Source organism: Pinus tabuliformis, chromosome 5_1 (assembly GCF_031772625.1).
Source record: "Pinus tabuliformis cultivar Carrire ecotype Pingquan chromosome 5_1, CPIR1, whole genome shotgun sequence".
NCBI lineage: Eukaryota > Viridiplantae > Streptophyta > Pinopsida > Pinales > Pinaceae > Pinus > Pinus tabuliformis.
In genome coordinates this window covers 855,778,963-855,802,066 of record NC_142305.1, presented here as the reverse complement: position 1 = coordinate 855,802,066, position 23,104 = coordinate 855,778,963, and the positions used below count along the sequence as shown (strand labels likewise).

The following is a 23,104-nucleotide window of genomic DNA, read 5'->3' as shown; positions in this document are numbered from 1 at the left end:
TGTGCCAATCTCAATGATAGTTTCAACGCTAGTTATCTCTCTACATATTTTAATAATTTTTCCTAGCAAATCTGAAATAATCTGAAATTATTTTTTCGAAATTCAGAATAGTCTTAAAATGATTTTATTTGAGGTTTTCCACTTATTCAAAACTCTTTTTAGTCCCTCGCAGGACTCGGATATGACACTGCAAATGGCAGAGGCAGTTTAACATACGGTTTCCGAAAGTAAATTGTTTCTAATTTGATTAAAATTTTATTTTTAATATTTTTCTCAAGTAAAACTTCTTGGGAAACCATGTGCACTTCTCTACATTTTGCCGGTGGTGCCCTGTGTACACAGAGCACATGGGCAATTGAATTTACCTAATTATTCTTCTTAAAATCTTTCTGCCAATACGCAATCTTTGAAATGAGGGAGCGACCTATAGAACAGACCGATTATTGATGTTAATATTTCCTACTGTGTATAACTGGTTGAATCACAATTACAATACTCACCGCAATGTCATAAATTGATGCAGTTAAGCTGGAGTGAGAAGTATCCCTGCCAAAGCCTACTAAGGATTTCTGAGCCGTCACTCCAGAAAATAAGCTATCAAACCATGCATGAGGTTCTTCTCCTCCTCTGGTGTGAACTGATACAACTACAGTGCTATTCATCAATGCAACTTCAAGTTTTTTGGGATCAACTGGCTTGACAGAACCATCATCCATAATCTCAGGGAATTGATCACAATTCTGTTGGGTGGCTCTCAGAAGGGCTACAAGCTTATGTACATTGACGTCCAGTGGATTGGTGCTCACATGGATTGGAGCAAGCGTTACTCTTCTGGAAGATGGCTGGATGCCTTTGGCCCTTACAATTGTATTCCTTGGGTTTAGGATTCTCAGAGTCTGCCACAGACAACAGCTTCCTCCTAGGTGATGGTCAAATTGCTGGTGCCAAAGAAAATGTTAACTGCAGGTGCCAAAGTATTATTTTCCTCCTGCATGGGCCTTTGAATGCATATTGACTACGTGTCTAAGCCATATATGACATTTGTTGAAGGCATAATCAACACTTTGTCACGTGGGTATTCATTTTAATAACATCCCTCCATTTACTAATGATAAAAGGTATATTTTTTTTATAACTTATTTTATTTTATTAGAAATACAACGCCATTACGCATGTTATACATTTACTTTATCTCCCTTGATATGCGTATCCATTTTAATAAAATTCCTTCATTCGCTGGATATGGGTATTCATTTTAATAGCATTGCTCCATTTAATAATGACAAAAGCTATATATACTTTTTGATCTGGGTATCCATTTTAATAACATTCCTCCATTCACTGGATATTTTAATAGCATTCCTCCATTTACTAATGACAAAAGGTATTTTTTTATAACTTATATTATTAGAAATACAATGCCATTACGTATGTTATACATTTACTTTATCCCACCTGATATGGGCATGTATTTTAATAACATTCCTTTATTTATTTACAGATGGCAAAAGTTAAACATTTTTATTATTATTTACAAATGGCAAAAGGTAAGCCTTTTTATTATTATTTATATTATAACTTAAGGGAGTAAGCTTCATTGTGCATAACCATTTTAGCTTTAATGAGAAAGGTTCCGGATACGTTCAGTGCTTACATCCTGAAGGTTTATTACATTAATACCCATACGGGAGGACGAAGTTTTATGCATATTCTACTTCTGCGAAGTCCACTTGCTCTTTCTTGTGGTTCGGTTCAAATTGCTAACGCTCGTTCCACTTCTGCACATAGTGGTCCTTTGCGTCTTTTTTCCTCTGCAGAAAAGCTTTGGCTCTCCAAAAGCTGACCTTTCTTTTGTCATAAAAGGCGAAGTACAGTGCTCTGAGCTCCCTGAAGTTTCTCCCGGATGGCAAGAGCAGGTTGCGACCACAAGTATATTATATGCCCAAACACATACACAGAATCCTTTGAAGAAATGAAAACCAGTGTCTACTATACTTGTGTGTAAATTCCGAAAGGACTCGGAGCCTCATAACTATACTATCAACCAGGGTTGAGAAAGGACTATAAATGTGCTATGGTTGTCCGCGCGTTGTGCTATGGTTGTCCACGCTCAAGGCAGGGACTAGCTGCGATGCAGCCTCCCTTGTTAAATTATGGCACTAGTCTAGAGAATTTCGGAATGATTGATCATCATTTATGTTTTTTCGAATTCCTATCCTTTTATGATGGAATTTCGTTGAATTTATATTCATCCCTACACAAAGTTAAAAAGGTTGTGAAAATAATTGTTCAAAACATGCTAGTGATTAATGTTAAGAGAATAAGTTTTACAAAATAACTAAAAGGATTTTTTTATGTTGATTACCTTATGATCAACTTGATTCCTCTATTTGAAACCTTTCTAGCAATTTTTTTGTATTTTTTAACTTATACTACAAACAACCTTATCAAGTTTCTTCAAGCTTTTCCTATTGGGCCTGGGCATCCTGATTTATAATTCATATCCCAAAAGCCAAATAAATAGTAGTCTAGACATATAAATAATTTTAGAATCTCAACTTACATAGAAATTTAAACGCGCATGATGGATCTTAAGGAATATAAATAAAAAATGGAATTCCATAAATATTCACAGATTACATAGAGATTTCATATTCAAAAGTATTAACTAGTTAACTTGTAAAACCAAACAAACTTTAATATTTATTCTCTTATATTTTCATATGAATAACAAATGAATATCAATATTTAGATCAACATTAGTCCAAAACTAAGATCAATGATCCCATATATTTCTCTATATCTATATATCATGAATATTCAACGTTTTATTCATCTATCACCAACCTTAAATTTATAGGTATAGAAAACCCTAATTAGAACTTTACCAAATCAATATAGGGTGTTGAAGAACATTGGCCAGGATATTCAAAATACTATGATTCCTAAGAATTCTCCAACAACTTCTAATTGTATTCAATTTCCCTTCAACCACCACTTAACACTAGTATTAGTTAACAATACGCATGCATCTCACTATTGACCCCTTCAACAAATCTAGTCAATCAATAACTTCTATCAATTACTCAACCTCCCATAAACTTTAACTAAGGTAAATTCTCTTGAATTAAACATTATCTTCTTGAATCATCCATATAATTATATTTTCATTAACTTTACTTCCACTATCCTTCCAACTTCTTGTCCCTAATTGATTTTTCCTACTCAAACTTGTTTAGGTTTGTTCATAGCCTTCTTATCTGACCTCTCAATCAACTCACTAAAGGGTAGTTTATTGAGACTAATTTAAAACACAAATACATATGAACATTCTCCCACTTTCTTGACATACTTGATCGATGGTTAATATTGTTCCTTTAGTAAACCAAGTCCCCCAAGACAAACTTTTCTACACACAAAGAAAATTTAGTGGTACTGACTAACTTTGTTAGAGAGTCTAAAACATTGTTCACCATGTCTACATTTATATGAATAATCCTATTTATTTCAACCATGTCTCTAATGAAATTATATTATGCATCAATATGTTTTGTCTTTTAATGGTATTCCAAGTACCTTATGAGAAAGACCACACTATGATTGTCCAAGTAAAATTTCAATAATTGGGTTCAATGGGATTATGAAATATTCATATTCATATTTAATACATGTGGTATTAAACCTATGTTTTAAACACTAGGACTATAGGGGTATAAATATACCATAGAGTTGAAAACATGAGATCAAATTTCAAACCTTAGACTTGGACAAGAATAGACCACATAAACAAAATTGTTAGAGTTATGGATTAATATGAGGCCTCAATTGTTAGAGAAATAAAAAAATATTAGAAGCACTACAATAATGGATTAGATGTAAGTAAAAAAGGACAGGATCTGATGAGAAGAGTGTAATAGTGATGATTTGTTATATGGGAACTGGAAGTACTAGATGAAATATAATGATTTTATGTTAAGAAATTCTTATTGGTAGAATTTCATATTCTTCATGAAATCAGTAGCTTATATTTGTTAAGATATTAGGTAAGATATAATGAAAAAAATAAATCTGGTGGGTCATTGATTCCCAATTTTGAAGAAGGATAGGGTGAGGATGTTGAATAGATTTCCTTAACAGACTTAATTTGATTATAATTTTAATATAAAATGAATAAGTGATGCAACCATAGTTGTGAGCACAAATATCTAGAGCTTACCTCTTGCTATTTTGAATGCTTTACTAAAAATTTTAAAAGGATATTATATGTGAATAAATAATAAGCATAAGCATGAAAAAATTCTTGGAGGTTGAGCAACAAAGAATGCACATGCACTGATAGGAACTAGGAAAAAGATATGGTAAATGAATATAGACATGTTTGAGGCATACAATAATGGATTAGGATGCATGCAACCTAAATAAAAACATAGAGTAATTTGATTCCTTAATATGACGGGGATGGCTAACCATGGTTAATGATGGATAAGAAACCAAAAATTAGTTGATTGCATGGATATAGAAGATAATCAAGATGATTCTTACAATCTTGAGGAGATAAGGCTATGGTCCTTATCTTTCAGGAAACTCGTGCAATATTATAACTCTTTTCTCAATTGGAAGAACTCATATTCTTGAGAGGATTGTTGAGGAGACCCATTCCAAAATAGAGATTCCAAAATAGGGAAATGAAGCAAGCTTTGAGATTGTGTTTTCATATACTTTTATTTGTTAAATAAATCTTATTCATTAAATAGTAGATTTATATCAATTGTTCCATGTTCTACACTTTTGTTTAATATGAGAATTATTGTTTCTAAGATCAACTATCTAATCTAGTAGTTTCTTAGATCTGCTATTTGTTTCTAATTTCTATTGTTCTTCGATAAAATTTCTGAGAAAATATTTACTCAAAAATTTTCCATTTAAGAGAGATTTAACAATCATTGGCGTTATGTGAACCTTTTTGAAGTATTAACGGCTAAACTTTTATAGTTTTAAATCTCCAAATAAATCATATTTTGTAATTATAATATCAAATATTCAAACTTCTTCAGCAATTTGATCTTAATTGCAAAATAATGTGTTAGATCCCTATTCTCTTACTCACTTTGCTCTTGAATTGGGTAAGATCTATATCTGGTCCTAATTAAGGTAGGATAGATTATATTTCCCGTTTATAATTGTTATATAGATTCATTCTCATTTTCATTTAAGAAGCATTTTTAAAAGTATCCTTAAATAAGAGAAAAATTGTTCATGGCTCAGTTGAGCCCTCGTTTCATCTTAAGGGTTTCTTTTTTGCATGTGCATGGGAAGAATGTATGTTGGATTTCCTCTTCTTTTTGATAATTAATTAGAGAAATCACAAGTCGGCAGGGAGGGTGAGTCTACCAAATGGAATTGAGTCTGATTGGGGCTATGACTCGCTGGTCTCCATAAATGTTGACGAGCTAATATTTTTCCATCAAAATTTATAGTGCCAAAAGGAGGGCCCATGACAATATTTCCTTTTGAGTCTTGTATTTCAATGTATTGTTTGTCTATTTACAATGGCTCCTTCTAAACTTCCTACTTAGAATTGCTTCACTAGACTTCCACCTACCACCATCCTAATAAAGGTAGTAAATCTTATGTCAAAAACAAAGTTTAATGGTAAGGATGTTTTTTATACTTATGGTAATGTTCTTAAATTTATTTTAATTTTTAATAACTATGGTATTGATGAAGGTGTGATGTGTAGTATTTTTACTCTTACTTTGATAGGCTTAGCAAAAATCTAGTGTAGTTCATTATAATTTTCCTCTATAAACACTTCAGATGAGTTTCCAAAGATATTCCTTCATGCTTTTCAAGATTAAAATCATGAAAGGGTTTGTGATCAACTTGAAGCACTTCATAGATTTGAAGTTGAACCTTTGGATAATTTATTTATTCGATCTCGTTTAATTTGTTTATAGTTTCAATCTAAATATATAACTCATGAATTTTAGCTAGTTGGATGGTCTAATAACTGAGTTTCTCTTCCTTGTATTTCTAACCATAGTGAGGAACCAAAACACATTAATTTTTTAGGAACATTCACTATTGCTGGAATCAATTTCTCAAAATAGAAATGTTTATCCACTTCAAATAGAAAACGTAGAAATTCCTAATTAACCTTCACAACAAAGAAAAATAGCATACAACGTAAACAATATTGATACCGAGGATGTTTTAAATCATGTTGTTATTGTGAAATCAACAACTCAAAATAAAAATGAAATCATTAGAGAAATTTTAAGGTCTAAAATAGTCCTGAAAGAAAAAATGCACAATTGAAATAAAATTTATAATAACCAATAAGATTCAAAATGATGATGTCAACCATGGGGGATGATTCACAATTTTTGGAGTAAAAGGGTTAAAATTTAAAAAAAAAAAACATACTTTTTGAACTCATATTTTCAACCTATCTCCGTATAATTTTACTAAAAGTTTTAGTAGGATCACTCGTTGGATGCATAATTTAATTCCTTATCCAAGAAGTACCCATGTTGCATATTTTTAATCCACCCCACTACATGGAAAAATAAAAATACATGACAAAGGTTATTGCAATCACATTTTTTCATGTATTTCTAATTTTTGTGCAGTAGGGTCCAACGAAAATATGCAAACTGGGTACTACATTGATGACTAATTAAATTCTACATCCAAAGAGTGATTCGACTCAAAATTTGAATAAAACCATATGTAGATAAGTTTAAAATACGAGTTGGAAAAAATAATTTTTTCTTAATTCCCTCTAAAATTTGATGAAGTAATCTAATTTTATTTTATTATTTCCACTATTGTTTTACTATATTTCTTAGGAGGATCATTTTATACCTTAAATTTTCTCCAATTTGTTTTTCATAACAAACAGGAAAAACAACAAGATAATCAACAACAACAATGAAAATTCAAATTCCAACAATGTACAATTTGCCTCAAAAACATCTGAATTTTCTGATTCTAATATGAATAATCAACCACAAAGTTTCGAACAACAAATAATTAATATTCATGAGAGTGTGATAAGCGAAATAAATTATTATGAATCTAAAGTTTTCATTGTGGAAAAGGACCAACAATCTACAAGCATAAACATTTTCTGGTTCATTTCTTCAAACAATGATTTTCCCTTTATCGGGGTCTTTTTGCAAATAATAATTCATTTGAGTGTGATTCAATAATACCTCTTTTCACAAATTATATTATAGAAAATAGAGTGGCCACCTATTGATGGTGCTAGATCAGCCAACATTCAAGTGATCTCCTTGGTATGAAGTCCCAACTAGACCTCATACCGTTTGGTGTAGGAGTACCATTAGTACGATGGTCTAGTTGCCTTTATCCTAGAGATTTGGCTTACCTATTCTTTTTAAGTACATGAAAATGTTATGCTTGTAACTTCAAGAAAGAGAGGTGAGTATGAATGGTGAGTTCGTAATGTAACTCTATGTCCAGGTTCTCTTACTGTCAAAAGGGGGAATGTAGGGCAAACCTCTTCACGAGAGGGAATAGTTAGAATCTAGGAAGAAACACATGCGAACAACAATAATGTTTTATCCAACATCTAGTGGAATAGTCAATAGGAGATGTGACAGTCATGAAACCCAAAGATCAAGGGAAAACACGTAAATCGTCCATTGAAATAGTCCACATAAGGGTGATGGTCATTAAAACCAAGAAAACACATAGGTTGTCTGTCTAATGTCCGATGGAGTAGTCCAAGCAGACGAGAAAATGGTTATAAACAATAAAACACATCTTCAACAATATGAGTACTAAAATAACTAATGTATTTTAACTATCTTAGTACAAGTTAAGAAAACTTGCATTGAAAATGTTTAAAGAATAGTATTACAAACGGATACAAAACATGCATGAAAATCTATTGGCTTGAGATAGGCTTCTGAATTAAGAAAAAGATCTAAGACACATATATACACCATACATCACTTGTCCCAATGGTGGGACATTGGAGCCACTGCTCGCTCCTCAAAGAAAAAATTACAGATGCTAAAGGCTATGTGGGAGGAGCCAAGGTGAAAAAGTCCTTTTCTCATACAATGAGAGGGTATATATAGCCAAGGGGGAATAACTAACCCTTATGAATCTTCGACTTCCCTCATGAATTTTTGACTCATGACATTTTGACTTTACATGACTCTTCAACTTCATATGTGGGTCTCTTGGACTTCCACTTTAGATTAAATTTATTACAACAAGTATGGTCCATAGTAGTGATGTGGCCAAGACAATTCACGACATAAATCGACATGACACTATTGACATGTACTGGCTAATTATGGTTTCTGTGTCGAGCTATTGTTCTGCTGAGTGATGGTGTGCTCTCTGTGTAACATATCTTCACCTTCACATCAAAAACTGTGTGGGGTCTTCGACGGTCTTGGTCTTCGCTTGATGCTACACGTGAATATGTCCCCCTCTCTCCTTTGCTTGATGTACTTCATGTGTTTGTTTGACCACAAGAAAGTCTTCTAGCATGCGCCTCTTTTCCATCCTGTTCATTGTCGTGCCATGTTTCATCGATATACCTATTCTTAAAATCACTCATGATGAGACAGCATCAAATCCAAAAATATCCTAGCCTACCATGATGCATTGTTTTCCATTTCGGTGTAGGTGCCTGGGAGAGGGACATGAAAATGAGACTGCAGAGAGCACAACATAGTCCACGATATGAGGCTCCAAGCACTGTCAGGAAAAAGTGCGAAGATGTCACTGGGAGACAAATTTTTGCAATCCGAGAGATCATTGACAGCTGCAGGGCAAAACCTAGCTTGGACGTAGAACTGCACAATTTTCCAAGGGACTATTGGGTAGTTCATCCACTTGGGATCTTCACAATTTCTCCAGGGAAGACAGTGTTAGAAGTAGGAGGCACTGGCAAAAAAATCTGCAAAGTTTTCTAGAGGAGCACAAAGTAGAGTGGAACCCACTTATTTAACCCTTAACCTCTTTTGAGGTATATAATTTCCATTTGGATTTTTACTTATGAACTAGTTGATATTTTCCCTCTTTTTATTTGTGAGATACTTTACTAGAGTTTAACATTTCCTCTTTTATATAATCATCCTTTCAAGTATTAGGTGGGATTTTATTTAGCCATGTCCTTTCATAGCAATTTTACCATGCATAATTTGTTCTTAGTAAAATAACATGATGACCATATCATATGTGAGATTCCTTATTGTCTCAATTCAACATCACTCTAGAGTCAAGGCCAATAATGACATTATAAAACAACAATTTATGAACAATCGTTATAGTAGTACAACATGACTAGAAACATAGCACATCAACAATTGTATATCTATATCTCAATTCTCCGTAAACACCCCTCTCATGAGCACAAGTCTCAGCCAATTAATTTATTGTAACATAGCAATTTATGCAAGAAAGTGTCATTAGTACAAGCCTCAATTTGAATATCTAGGAGTAATATTTCAAGCACAGCAAGCGAACTGTTCATCATAACCATCACACTATGATGTCTGTTTGTAATTGAAATTGACCCATTACAAGAGGTATACCCAATATGCGTCACAAACTCAAATCAGTTAGCTATAATTGCATTAACTGTATATGAAAAATTGTAGAGCAATGAGTTCTTGTATTTATCAAGATTTTGTATTCTTAATTATTGCGGACAATTCTCAAGTTTGGGTAGTGTCTAATTAATATTCTGATTAACCAAGTAGGCTAATGTTTCGTAAAATTACTAACTACATGGTAATTGGTGGGTTAACACCCCTTTTCTCTAGTGCTTTCAACCTTTTATGATAGCATAAGTCATCTTTCCCCAAAAAATTTAGTGAAATTTCAGTTTTAAAATTTTCTTCTACTGCAATATCAGAGACATTGAGCGTTTAATTCTGCATCATCAAGGAACCTGATGTTGGCATACTTAACATTTGACCCAAATGACTTCACTTAATGAAACTTTCAAATTCCATCACATTAAACATGGAAATCTATATTAGAACACTTTTCTGGGCAAACACAAAATCCATATTCATTTGAACATCTTGACTTTATCTAGCTTCAAAAGGAATGCTCGCAGAGAATATTTTTATATAATAAGCACAATAAATCCTACCCATATCCATTTCATCTTATGATATACAATGTTAATTTTCATATTTCTTATTTAAAGGTAAGGAACCACTTCTTTGTTCCAGCAACTAATTTAAGCAAGGATCAACATTTTTACAGTTACATTTCTGCTTCAAGAAATGGCGTCCAAAACCACCAATGCGTCGAATTTAATTAAGTTAAATCCACTAGTGCATGGAATGGTGACGAGTCGAAGGCTCAATGCCTTGGTCAAAGTATGCCATCAAGACTGCCACTGCATGATGCATAAAACTGTATCTCATGATAGAGACACGATGTTTGCACTCACATGTAAATATGTTAGTGATTTTGAATTCTAGCACTCTCTAATTAGTAAGGAATTTATATACACCTAAGAATTTTCATAACATATCATTTTTAGCAGTTACGATTATTTCCCTTCCCATATCTATAAGGACTTGTATGTCTTTTCTGCAAAATTGCAACAAATTTTCCCAACTACATTGATACAACCCATCTTTCAATAGAGCGCAGATAATCAGAAGAGAGTAATGACAATTAAAAAATTAAACAAAATTTACCAAAGAAACATAATCTGTTACATGCGGTTTTTGTTTCTTTTCGTTGATAAATAGTTAAAATTGTATTTCCTTTATACAGGTCTCTCTACATCTGCCACATCCACCATCGAACCTAATCCTGTGACATTGATATAACTCATCGATTTGATTATCACTCGCACTCGTCACTGCAAGATGATTGGTATCACTGTGAGATCGCAACAGTGGATCCATTTTATAAGTTATGAGCCATAAGTAACGACCTCTAAATTCAAAATATTCAATGTGTAACACTGTTAGTGGAAAAGAAAAATGTATATAACCATACCATCGTCGATGTTAGAGGGAAACAAGAATTTAATTGTTAGATTAAGTCCAAGTTACTTTTACCTTCATAACCGGGGGGTAGGCATGTGGATCTAGGTGAAGGGGTCAAACCGCACTACACCAAAGCTCCATCTCTTGGCCGCCAACTACCATTGGACAACACTGCTTGACAAGAGAATTTATAATGCCTACGTGCACCAACCCATCCTCTCAACAAATCATTGTAGTCTTCTGGCTTTAGTGCCTCTACGAACTCTTTCCCACCCGATCTACCGCCTAGAGGGATACCTCCACCTGTTAAGCTACTATGATTCCCTCTGCCAGGAGGACAAGAGAAATGTGGTGGTAGGTGCGGAAAAAATGATGGTACACCCTCAAGTTTGGCTCATAATACTCGTTATTGGTAGTGAGTGTTGGCCATACTATCCATATTGTATCTCTATCAAGCTAGTTGAAGCAGAAATACTTACTCATGCTATCTTCAGAGAACCAAGTTGGGTTTGGACTTCATGTGTAGCCTCTACGCATAGAGCACTCGATTGAAGACAATATTCCTCCTTCTAGTTTTTATATGTGTTTATCGCATGCATACATTTGAGTGTCATGGAATCTAAGGATAACTTTATCTCGCCCATGAGGATAATCATTATCTCAACCAAAGAATCCAAACGACGAATAGGCATTTGCACTCGATCAAACAGAAACAAACGTGCAGCAAATTTTCCTTGATTCCTCCAAATCTATGGTAAAACAGCTCGAAACACAGTATTTAAAAGAAGTAGTAGTCTTTTTCCTAATTCGATTGTCGGCACATCCCAAAATTCCACAACTTTATTGTAGTTTTCTTGAAAATAAGATTAAAAGTCATCGCCTCCACATCGGCTAGGCGTATCCATGGTGGTTAAAGACTGATTATCCGCAAATCTTATCATTTCAGATAATCCATATCCCTAATACATTTATATTTTTCCTTTTCTCACTCATTTTACAAGAATGATCGTGGATAACATTTCTATATCGGCTTTTGGGATCAAATATTTTCGTACCTCTCCAGATCATTGGTGTGATCGAGTTCTCACAAATATTTCCAAATCCATGGATAATGTCAAGCATATCCTGTATCCATATGGGTAATGGAATGAACCCTATCTGGCATTATTTCCTTCTAATCTTGCAGATGGAGTTAGCGGATAACCATTATCAATGAAATGCATGTGTGTGATAAGGATATCCTTCAACTGACAATTCGCTGGATAGAGAGCTCTCTTAGCAGAAAAGAGATAGAAATATTATGGTGATTCATTACTTCTCCCTTGACTACTTGCTTTTGAGGTAATTCTATTCACATCCAGTGCAACGATCAACATGATTGAAGAGGGTGCCATTGAAAGGGAAAATGATGACTTTCGTAATGTTATTATTGCATCCCATGCTTTTAAAGAATTCCTTAAAACTGAAAAGCATTTGGACATACTATTCAACAGGCTTTTAAATCTTTCCTATTCATCAAAGGTTTATAAAGATTCCAATTCTCTAGTTGCACAAAAGGTAATGGTCAAAAATCCAATCCCATTGTTATGAATCACGCCTCCCTTTGAAGGGATAGAGCATGAAAATTCCTCAACTTTCAAACTTAGCGAAACGCAAACCCAAGAAGAACTTGCAGTCATCCGATCACTCTGATTGGTAATATATCCATCTCCATCTATTGTTGAAGGATATAACGTGTTAGTTAGAGTACCCAATTTGTTCAATGTCATTCTAATTGACCATTCCCAACTGAACGCAACATCCAGCTTGAATTTTCGTCGTTATATGGTACATCCTTCCATTTGTTGATTTAGTTGATTAATCAATCCCTGCATTTAAACGATTTAGTATTCCTACCTGATATGTGATTTAAACATATTGTGAGTGAAATCCAAGTTTTATTAAAAAATTCTCAATTCAACAACATTATCTAACATCCCTGCTCGTACCCATTAGTTCATTATTGTATGAGACTACAGTCAACAATTTTTCTTCTCTCACATACACACTAATTATGAACAGAAATAAATTATCCCCTCCAACGAATTCAGACAATTCAAGTGTCAACATAAATACATGTTCTTCCTAATGCATGCAGCAAAAATTGTGCATAGTGCATATCACCCATGTCAAATTCATAGAGACAATTGATTCTTCAACATTCAACCTTACCAATTTAATATAATAATATTCTATGTGGAGTGGAATAACATATACCTTTGTTATTACTTATACAAGCTTATCCATGAGGTAAGCTATTCTTCCTATTATGTATTTAGGAAATTTGAGCTTCCGTAAGACATCCACTATTTAGTGATTTGAGGGCTAAATTTTGGTTTAACAATCCCTTTATGTTGTTAGCTCTCTGGCAGATAACAAACAATTTAGGAGCTCTCACTTCTCATTAAATATTACTGTTGTTAATCTTAGCTCAACATTTATCTTAGTTGTGAAAATCAATTTAACATTTACATGACATGGCTTTTAGTATGGAGGTGGGTTGGTCCATAGGCTGCTGTGATTGAACCTATGCTCTGATACCACTTGTAACGTACCCTGTGAGCTTCCATGAGGAATTAGCTACTATACTCCCTTACATTTAAAAATTTTCCACAGTTACAGTTAAGATTCAACCGTTATCACAACTATATTGACCTCATCATCACATGCACAAGGATTATCCTTGCAACTATACCAATGATCCTAACTACTAAACAATATCAAAGAAATGATATTACATATTCTCTTGATCCACCTTTAGGCATAAACTACAAATTGGATAAGAGAATGAATCATAGCATGCAACCCATAACTTCTTTAATGACTCCACACAATCATTAATAGAACATTATCTTGCAACTACCTCCACTAACATGGTCATGAATCATAATTACAGTTCTATCGGCATGGTCAAACATATTACTGTCTTAACTCTTATGTATTAGGGAGGAATATTTCAACTATATTCAACGTATATCATAGATACCTAGATCCATAGACTTCAACACTCGAAACATCATACTATATTGTTCCACATGCACCAAGGTGTCATGCATGAATATTTATCCAGTTATCCATTCGAAGCATACTATGTTCCTTTACTAACATAATGATAATCAAGCTTAGATTTCAATAGATGTATCACACATCCATATATGCTTAGCTCACAACAAGATGAATATAAGTATTTCTTCTTATGCATAATGGTCCATGCATATTCTATCATAAGTAAGATAGCTCTATGGCCCAAGCAATAACATCTTCCTACTATGCCTCTCACCGCTAACTCTATTCTTTGATACAATAAGAGACACATGCATAAGATTGAAATCATTTCAATCTAAGTTGAGTGACTCTATCACATAAAGCGGATGCAATAGACATACAGTATTCCCCATGCAAGTGAATCCGAATACAATAGAACACGTACACCACTTGGACTATTTTGTCACATCCATGCATCTAAAATCATCTCATAAGAACCCTCAACTCAAGATAACTTTACTCATATATAATGGACACAAGCAGAGCCGATCATGAGTAATCTAGCTCTTTGGTACAAGTATTAACAACTAATTACCATGATTCCACCTCATGATATTGTTAGGGCCTAGATTTACCTTAGGCTGAAAAAGGTAGGATCTAGGGCCAACATCAAACCATGCTTAACCTGGTAGCTAGCCCAACCAGGTCGGGAGAGGGCTCTCTTCGGGTCAATCTTAGCAAATTATGATCGGTGAGGGCTTGAGATGACTGATAGAAATGCTGATCTTAGGATAGATATATGTGTGAAAAAGTTTGATTGAATAGAATGATGTTCTTGTTGGCTCAGATGGAAAGGTAGATTTTGGGTGCGGGGAATGAGGCTCAGTCTTGAAGAGATCTCAATGGGGTGAGGTAGGAAATTGTTTTTGGAACTTCAATTTGAATGTGATGGAAGGATTGGACAGGTGAGGAGCTGAAGAGGGCAAGGAAAGTCATGGATCCTCTCCAAACAGCTGAAAACATCAAGAAACTAAAGCAAACCTCAAGTAGAGCACTGCAATTTCAATGGATTCTACTTACACTCTTATTTGTTTAGTTAAGAAGAAACAAGATAGAGAATGGCATACATAACACATAAGAAAATTCACAATTACAAAAGAAATCACTGTACCAAGACAAATTGCCACATGGATCCGAAAGAGTGCTGCAAACCTTGGTCTCAATTCCTTAGCCAAAACGCTGATATGAATGTACAATGAAGCTCAAGGCTTTCTCAAAAATCCAACCTTCTACCAAAATCCAACCCCTACACTATGAAATTCATAAGATATATACATTTTCTCATCCTTGTACTAAGGGAATTGAGCTAAACCATTTTTTTCAAAATAGAATCAGTTACATTAAACTTGGGCCAAATTTCTAAAAATAGGTGTTGAAGATGAACTTGTATCCCTAAACCATAGCACCTATTACAAAACTGAAAGATATTTTTGTATATAAGGTCATGTTGGAGAAAAAAATCTCTCAAATTTGGGAAATTCGTTTCCAATTGCTCACAATTTGTTCCACAAAATCATCTCTAAAACAAAAAATCATTAAAAATTTAAATCTGTGAAAATGAGCTGTAAAGATCTACACAAATATCCCAATTCATGACACCTGTGAATAAAATGAAAGAGGTTTTTGTTGTACTGCACATGATTAACAAAAAACTCCTTGGAGTTTTCAAAATTACTTTCCATCTGTTGTAAAATGACCCCGCACTAAAATGACTAAAACAGTCAAAAATATGAAAATTTTGCTTTGTTTAAATGTAGGCTCCAAATATCATTGTATATCTCCCACATAGTAGCACCTGTGCATAAAATGAAAGAGGTTATGGTTATTTGATATGTGATGAACAAAAACCTCTTTCACTTTTCAAAAATTCCTTACCATTCTTTCAAAAACTGATTTTGTACTAAACTTGTCATTGTCGCAGAAACTGACCTCAAAACATGCATAAGAAAGAATCACTCATTCATTTTGATCATATCTTCTAATCTAGAAACCGGTTATGGAAGCATGATATACTGTTCGAAATATTTTTCTGAGCTTCTTCTGATGGACACACTTGTGACATGTTTTGTGCTGAACATCATGTGCAAAACATCTAACAAAACCAGACATAGTAAGAGCTCATGTTGATCTCTGGTGACAGGCTGCGAAGACTGGAACTAACAAATATAACAACTTCAATAGTAAGAAGAAAACATAAATGTAAGAAACTACATACATTACATCTCATGCAAGAGTATCCAACTAGGATAGATGAAGCACACCACTTCAAAAAATGGAGAACCACCACCCAACCATCAATCACCTCTAATTCCCCCCGATCTGAGGTTCTTGCCATGGATCAACTGCCTCCAATTGATCTATGCAATGGGTATTTAATCCCCTTTTTCATGATATAGTTTCCTTTAGCGGTGTCCCAATTTTAGGTGGATTTTTCATCCTATTTCCTAGAGCTTTTTCGAAAAAACATGCCGTTATCTCTCGCGATGCTTTTCCTCATAAAAGCTTTCCTTTATCTCCAGCAAAGCTTTTATGTTTTTCTTGATGGATATTTACATCCAATTCATTCGATGGATACTTATCTCCAATTCATCTATATTATCTAGAATCACATATAGAAGATTTATCATATCCCATTCCTCAACGGGATTTGGAGAGAATCTCATCTCTTGGTGTCTCGCTTTTCCCAATGATCAATTTATCAATTATTTAATAATGTATTTTCTTTTCATATTACACATCATAACTAGCTTTCCTCGGCTTAGGCTTAAAATAGTTTAACAGACAAGGGAGTGGTGTTACAAAAATATTAAGGGGTGCAGAAACAAAGTGCACAGTTCTAGGAAGCTCAATGAGGATAAGTTTCTCAGGAAATTGGCTAAGTGTGAAATTAGTGAAACAAATGTAAACAGTTATAGGAATCGACTGTCATCACACATGAACACTTAGTGATACAAATTAGACCATCCATAATGTATAAAAAGTAATCTTCTTGATGCACAAATATTCAAGACAAGAGTGGGTGAAGTGAGTGTGAAACATGTCTATGTAATGAAAACAACTCATACGCACAAGGTTTCCCTTGAATAAAAACAACATTCCCTTTTCATGAAAAACAATAGTCCCTATGCTTAAAGATGACATATACGTCATAAAGATGAGAACATGAACAACTCTTAAGATCAAGGAGGCTTCAGATCATCACCTTACGAACAAGTGACCAAGTAATGATCGATCACAAGATCCAAGGTAGTGTCTAAAATTTGCATGTGAGCCAAAATTTTGGAGGGAAATTGTATCCGTTGCAACATTGGCGACACGATAGTAGAAATCCAGCTCTCTATATGCACCTTATTTCATGAAAATTGATTCTATCCTTTCTGGAAGTATTGTTCGATTCTTTGATCATGATGGTTTCTACACTAGCTTGTGTGAAATATGTAGTCCCTACCATTCTACTAATCGTTCAACACACATTCCAAGCCAAGTCAACTTAGTTGTTTTTATTGGAGATGAGGGGTACATTGGTGCACAAGTAATATAACTGTCATAGTTTAAGTTTCATCTCTGGTGTTTCTCTACTACCAGCAAGCTTGGATAGTACCCTGACTGAGTCAAGTAGGAACACAAACATCGTTCTGCTACCAGTGATCTTGGTCATTACACTAGTGGATTTAATTTCATCACCTCTCTGCACAGGAAGCGTTTGTCTTTCTTCGCCTTATTTTTTCATTTTTTCAAAAAAAAAATCTTTTAAACAACTGTGCGTAGGAACTTGTTCATTTTCATGAGGCAGAAGAGGAATCCCAACTTATTGAGAGCATAAGAGTTTGTTCCTTAATAGAATTATGTTATATATACCTTTGACGTACTTGTTAAGGTTTTCCCCCTCACCTTACTCTACTTGAATGAGCTGACAAGGGTTAACCAAAAAGAACCAATTAGAGTAGGTGGTACTAGTTGATAGTGCAAGAATTGTGTTTTCACCAAGACTCACTATGAACATAACTTATTTCTTGTCATGGTATGGTCGAATTAAAACAACAATCTCTTCATAAAGAGAGAGGAAATTAGATAATTGAAAGTTGATAGTTGTACAAGTCCTCTTAGATTTTCCTGGCTTGTCTCGAGAGCCAAACATGGTTCCATGTGAGGCTAACCTACGGATAGAAGCAAGCAAAGAAATAAAAAAGAAAAGAGCAGAAGTAAGGCAAGACCAAAACAAGTAAGCAAAGCAAGCAAGAAATAAAACCAAACCAAGTCAGCAAGCAAAGAAACATGCAAACCAGAAAGAAAATTAAAGAAAGAAAGAAAACACTACTCCTACTCCTATGCTAACTAGTCGAGGTTACGTGAAATGAAATTTCTAGTGAAGCCACCATAGGCATACCCGACCTGCAACCATAAAAGTACAAGTGATTAAAATAGATAAAAAATAGTGTATAACATAAAATATAAAACTTGACAAGCTTGCATAGGAGAGAGAAGGTCTTGCCTTTGGGCAAAAAGATGTGCAACAACCACGCAACACATATGCTTACCTCTTCAATGACTACCATATTTCAACAAACCTCAGAAGCCTCTTGTGAGTGTGTGTTCATCTGCGCCAAGTTTCTTAGCAAGCACGAGGAAGGACTGAAGCTTGTTACTTACAGCATGGCTAGCCAAGTAAGATTGTTCCAGCCATTCAACGATTGGATCATAAAATTCACGATGGTTGTTTTGAAAGACTCATGATCTTTGAAAAGATGGATTTCTGATTCGAGATAGGGGATCATAATGGGAATCTTGTATGGATCAATAGATCTGATCATTCTCCTCGGTCATGTCCGGATGGTAAGGACCTGCCATAACCATCAATGTAGGTTAAAGTGCCTCACGTGCTTGATAGAAGTCTGAGGAGAAACATATTACATGGTGAATATCATAGTGCATGAAGCGAATGTCATTGGATGTACTGTTGGGAAAATGATAAACTGCATGAGAGTCACCAAAGATAGAATAAAGATCAGATGAGTTGATCGAGATACCAGATTCCCATTTTGACATGAACAAAGAAACTTTTTAAACAATATTACAAATGATCTGAATGATGGAACCAAGTTCATTGTGCACTACATATGACAAAACACCCACCTATAATTGGTTAAAAATTGTGGAGGCATCATGGTCATCACAGGAATGTATAAAGGATGCGAGCACTATGAATGTGTGAAGCCATTTGGGGTGTGGTGAAATGAGAGGTACTTCATCCACGTGATATCTTGTGCGCCTATCATCACACAACGATATTGCTGGTGTGATGAGCAGGCAAATATGAAGTGCAAGATTTACAAGAAGACTAAGGAGTTGATCACGAGATAGAACATCTGATAAGTATGATTCCAGAAATAGGAAATATTTGAGTTAATTAACTTGACAGTTCCATTATTCAATGATTGATAGACACTCCCAACCCGAGTTGGATGTAAGAGACATACATAAAGATGGATACATTGTAATAGTCTTGTGGATTCAGTCATGAGTGAAATTTTGAAATCTTGAAATATCACTCTTGGAGTAGTAAACAATTTTTAGACGGGGATCCACATTGAGTGAAAGAATGCAAATACATGGATTGTGCATGAGAAACCAAATCTAATTCAGTTGGAAGGGCATACCAGATTCGGGAGTTCCTGACATAAACATCAACGAACGTTGAAGTGCCTTGACTTCCTGACATGTCTCGGAACTTTCTAGAATTGAAAAATTGCATTTTGAGATGTGAAATAGGTCATGCATGGCTTGAGGATGGTTGTTGATGTTGATTTCAAAACTGATCTTAGCATGGTATCCATCTTTGTCATAGGCTTCATCAAGCTTTTCAAGTTCACCAAGCTGACTTGACGAGTTGTCTTCATGAAACATACAAGATGATGACGAGTGGGAAGAGTCCTATGCACTGAGACTACTTTCATCATGGAAAACCTCACTACCTTGTGTCAATCGAGGAGATAAGTCATTAGACGAAGAAGCAAGATCACATGCAGTATATCCACTGCACATAGATGCACTGTCATGGTAGGACACACTGGCACGTGAGTTGCAAAGGAAGTTTTGATATGAATGTCTTATTCAACCAAAGCGCACTCCATATCTGAGTTATAGTGTAGATGAGAGAACAACAGATCACATGATGTGCTGGGTCATTCATCACAACATATGGATGCATGGGAGTGATGATAACCCAAGGCTAGAGGTTGATCGAAAGAATTAATCATGTATGATGTTTCACCATGATTAGCGGGTTGAGAATCATTCACGAATGGAAGCTCATTGTATTGATGTGAAGCATTTTGAAGCATAGAGGAGGAAATCATTGTGTCTTGACCTTCTTCTCCTCTACCTATATAATGAGACTTCCTTGCACATGAATTCAATTTGAGCCAGGAACTTCTGAATCAAGAGAATGCACATAGCTAGTTGGTGAAGCGTATTGATCAAGCGAGTCATGGTACAAGGAGTCATGGCTTCTAGATGATGGAGGACGGAATAGATGCAGATCAAACTCGAGACTTAGGTTATGAACGATGATGTTCTCTTATGGAATGGAGGAATGAGTCTTCACCATAAGATTTCTGATCCATTATGGAATTTCCTCCATTGGAGTGGGAGACGACTGAGAAGATTGGTTAGGAACATGTTGCATATATTTCTCATCTTTTTTACTGCTGTGAAGGGGCACCCTCCACACATATTTCTCAGCTTTGCGACCACTACGAGGGGGCACCCTCTACATAGATTTCTTAGCTTTACAATCACTACGAGAGGGAACCCACTTCAACACCGAAAAGCAAGGCGGAAAAGGAAAAAATGGGTTGCTGGGCTCCTCCTCTACAAACTAAGGGGCCTCATGATCGAAAAGAGTCAACGAAGAAGGAAAATCAAGAGGTTCACCATGTCAGGAAACATGAACCAAGAATTTCAACTCTTGGCTCATGAATTGAGGGTCCACAAAATGTTCAGGAATTTCGTGACATAGGTGAAGGAAGTGTGTAGGAAAGTCCCCAACTGATTCAGCAGGCTTCATTCTTAGAAAAGATATTTTTGCATAGACATCTTGGTGGTTATAATTATCGAATATTGATGGAGCTCCTTGAGGAGAGTATGAAGGGAATGGATGGAAGCAGGTGGCAGGGTATGATACCACTGATTAGCACAACCTTCAAGGGCGAGGAAGAAAAGTATGCAAACACGGTCCTGACCATTGATTTCATGAGATTCACAGAAATTAAGAAAATAAGAAATGTACTTGGTTATGGATGTTTTGTCCTCACCGTCAAACTTTAATAAGGACAAGTGATCAGGGAGCTCATCGGGGAGTGATAATTGATTAAGGGAGAAATGGGAGAAACACCCCGGGAGCATGACTTTTGTATGGTCCGTTTTGATAAGATATTCAAACTAGATGTAACAGGCTCATCTTGTCATCTCACCCTCCCTCTAGTGTCATAAGTGTTGATAGTGTCGGATCCACCAACATTAAGGGGATCTCCAAGGTATGAAGTCTCAACTAGACCTCACACTTTTTGGTGTAGGAGTCTCATCCGGTACGATGGCCAAATTATTATTATCTTAGAGATTTTCCTTAGATATTGTTGTTTAGAACATGAGTGTTATTCTTGTAGCTTGAAGAAAGTGAGGTGGGTATGCATGGTGAGTGTGTAATGTAACTCTATGTCATGTTTCTCTTACTGCCAAAAGGGGGAAAGTAAAGTGAGCCTCTTGATGAGAGGGAATATTCCCGAGCTAGCAAGAAATACACGGGAACAACAATAAGGGTATGTCCAACATCTAGTGGAATAGTCCATGACGGATGACATAGTCATGAAAAAAAAAGTTCAAGGGAAAAAAGGTACATCGTCTAGCGAAATAGTCCACACGGTGATGACAGTCGTTAAAACCAAGAAAACATAGAGGTGGTATGTCTAATATCTAGCGGAGTATTCCACACAGACAGGATATACAAATACAACACATCTTCAACTATTTGAGTACTAAAATAACTGAATTAGTTCAACTATCTTAGTATGAGTTAAGAAAACATCCATTAGAAACGTTTAAAGAATAGTCTTACAAATGGATACAAAACATGTGTGAAAATGTGTTGGCCTGAGACAGGCTTCTGAAATAAGCAAAAGATCCAAGACGCATATGTACACCATACATCACTAGTTTGAGTATTCAGACATTGGAGGCACTCCTTGTTACAGGGAAAAGTGTCTATTTAGAACTGCTCTATCCCACTAAGGTGTGATAGCTGCCTTAGAAACAAACAGAGAAAAACTACTTTTGTTTTTCCTTTATGAATTATAGATAGAGAGGAACAGAAAGACCAACCTCTGTCTTGCGCTAATCCTTCGATTCGATCCCTCTCTTCTTTGATAGTCTACAACTACCTGCTCCCTTGCATGCCCAGCTTCACAAAGTACCTGTAAGATCACAGAAGCATAGCACTATACAAAGACATGGATCTATATTCATAAACAACTTAGGATCAGATTTAAATTTACCATACAAATGTAACAAGCATCAATGATACAAAAGCATGGAGGAAAACTCAAATAGCTTTTATTGATAAACAAGAAAAGATCCAGGAGGAGTTACAAACAGTTGTTTTGATCCAGCATCAACCTCCCAGCAAAGAAGCCCCTCTTCACCTCAAACAAAGCATAGATCACCCAACAATTTGATGTTTGTCTCTAGAAACCAACATCAATTCCTTATTAATATGCAAACTTCCAGCCTCTGGATCTCTGGGATGAGGGATCCATATATAGATATCTGTAAGGGGGATGAGTCAGCTTTGTGATTTGATTAGCGTCTTCTCTCTGTCAATTCTTGCTTCCACTTGGAGAATGAGGGCCTCTTACTCATCCTTGGTCGAATTCAGTGAGGCAAGTGTCACAGGAGAAGATTCTGGAAGCTTCCATTGCCTCTCCACCTCGCGGAATGACACTGCCATTTGTCATTTCTCGCCC

The 23,104-nt window shown here is 35.3% G+C and overlaps 1 protein-coding gene across 1 annotated transcript in view; it reads right to left on the bottom strand.

Annotated features, from left to right (window-relative positions):
* Nucleotides 1-361: 361 nt before the first annotated feature.
* The window catches only part of LOC149167542 (GCN5-related N-acetyltransferase 3, chloroplastic-like), a 150,482-nt gene continuing 127,739 nt past the window's right edge, over nucleotides 362-23,104 (bottom strand). Inside the window, exons 2-3 of the mRNA XM_089430515.1 lie at nucleotides 501-896; nucleotides 362-424 (exon numbers count right to left, since the gene is read on the bottom strand). Coding sequence (XP_089286641.1) covers nucleotides 362-424; nucleotides 501-896 — 459 coding nt within the window. The remainder of the gene's footprint in view (nucleotides 425-500; nucleotides 897-23,104) is intronic.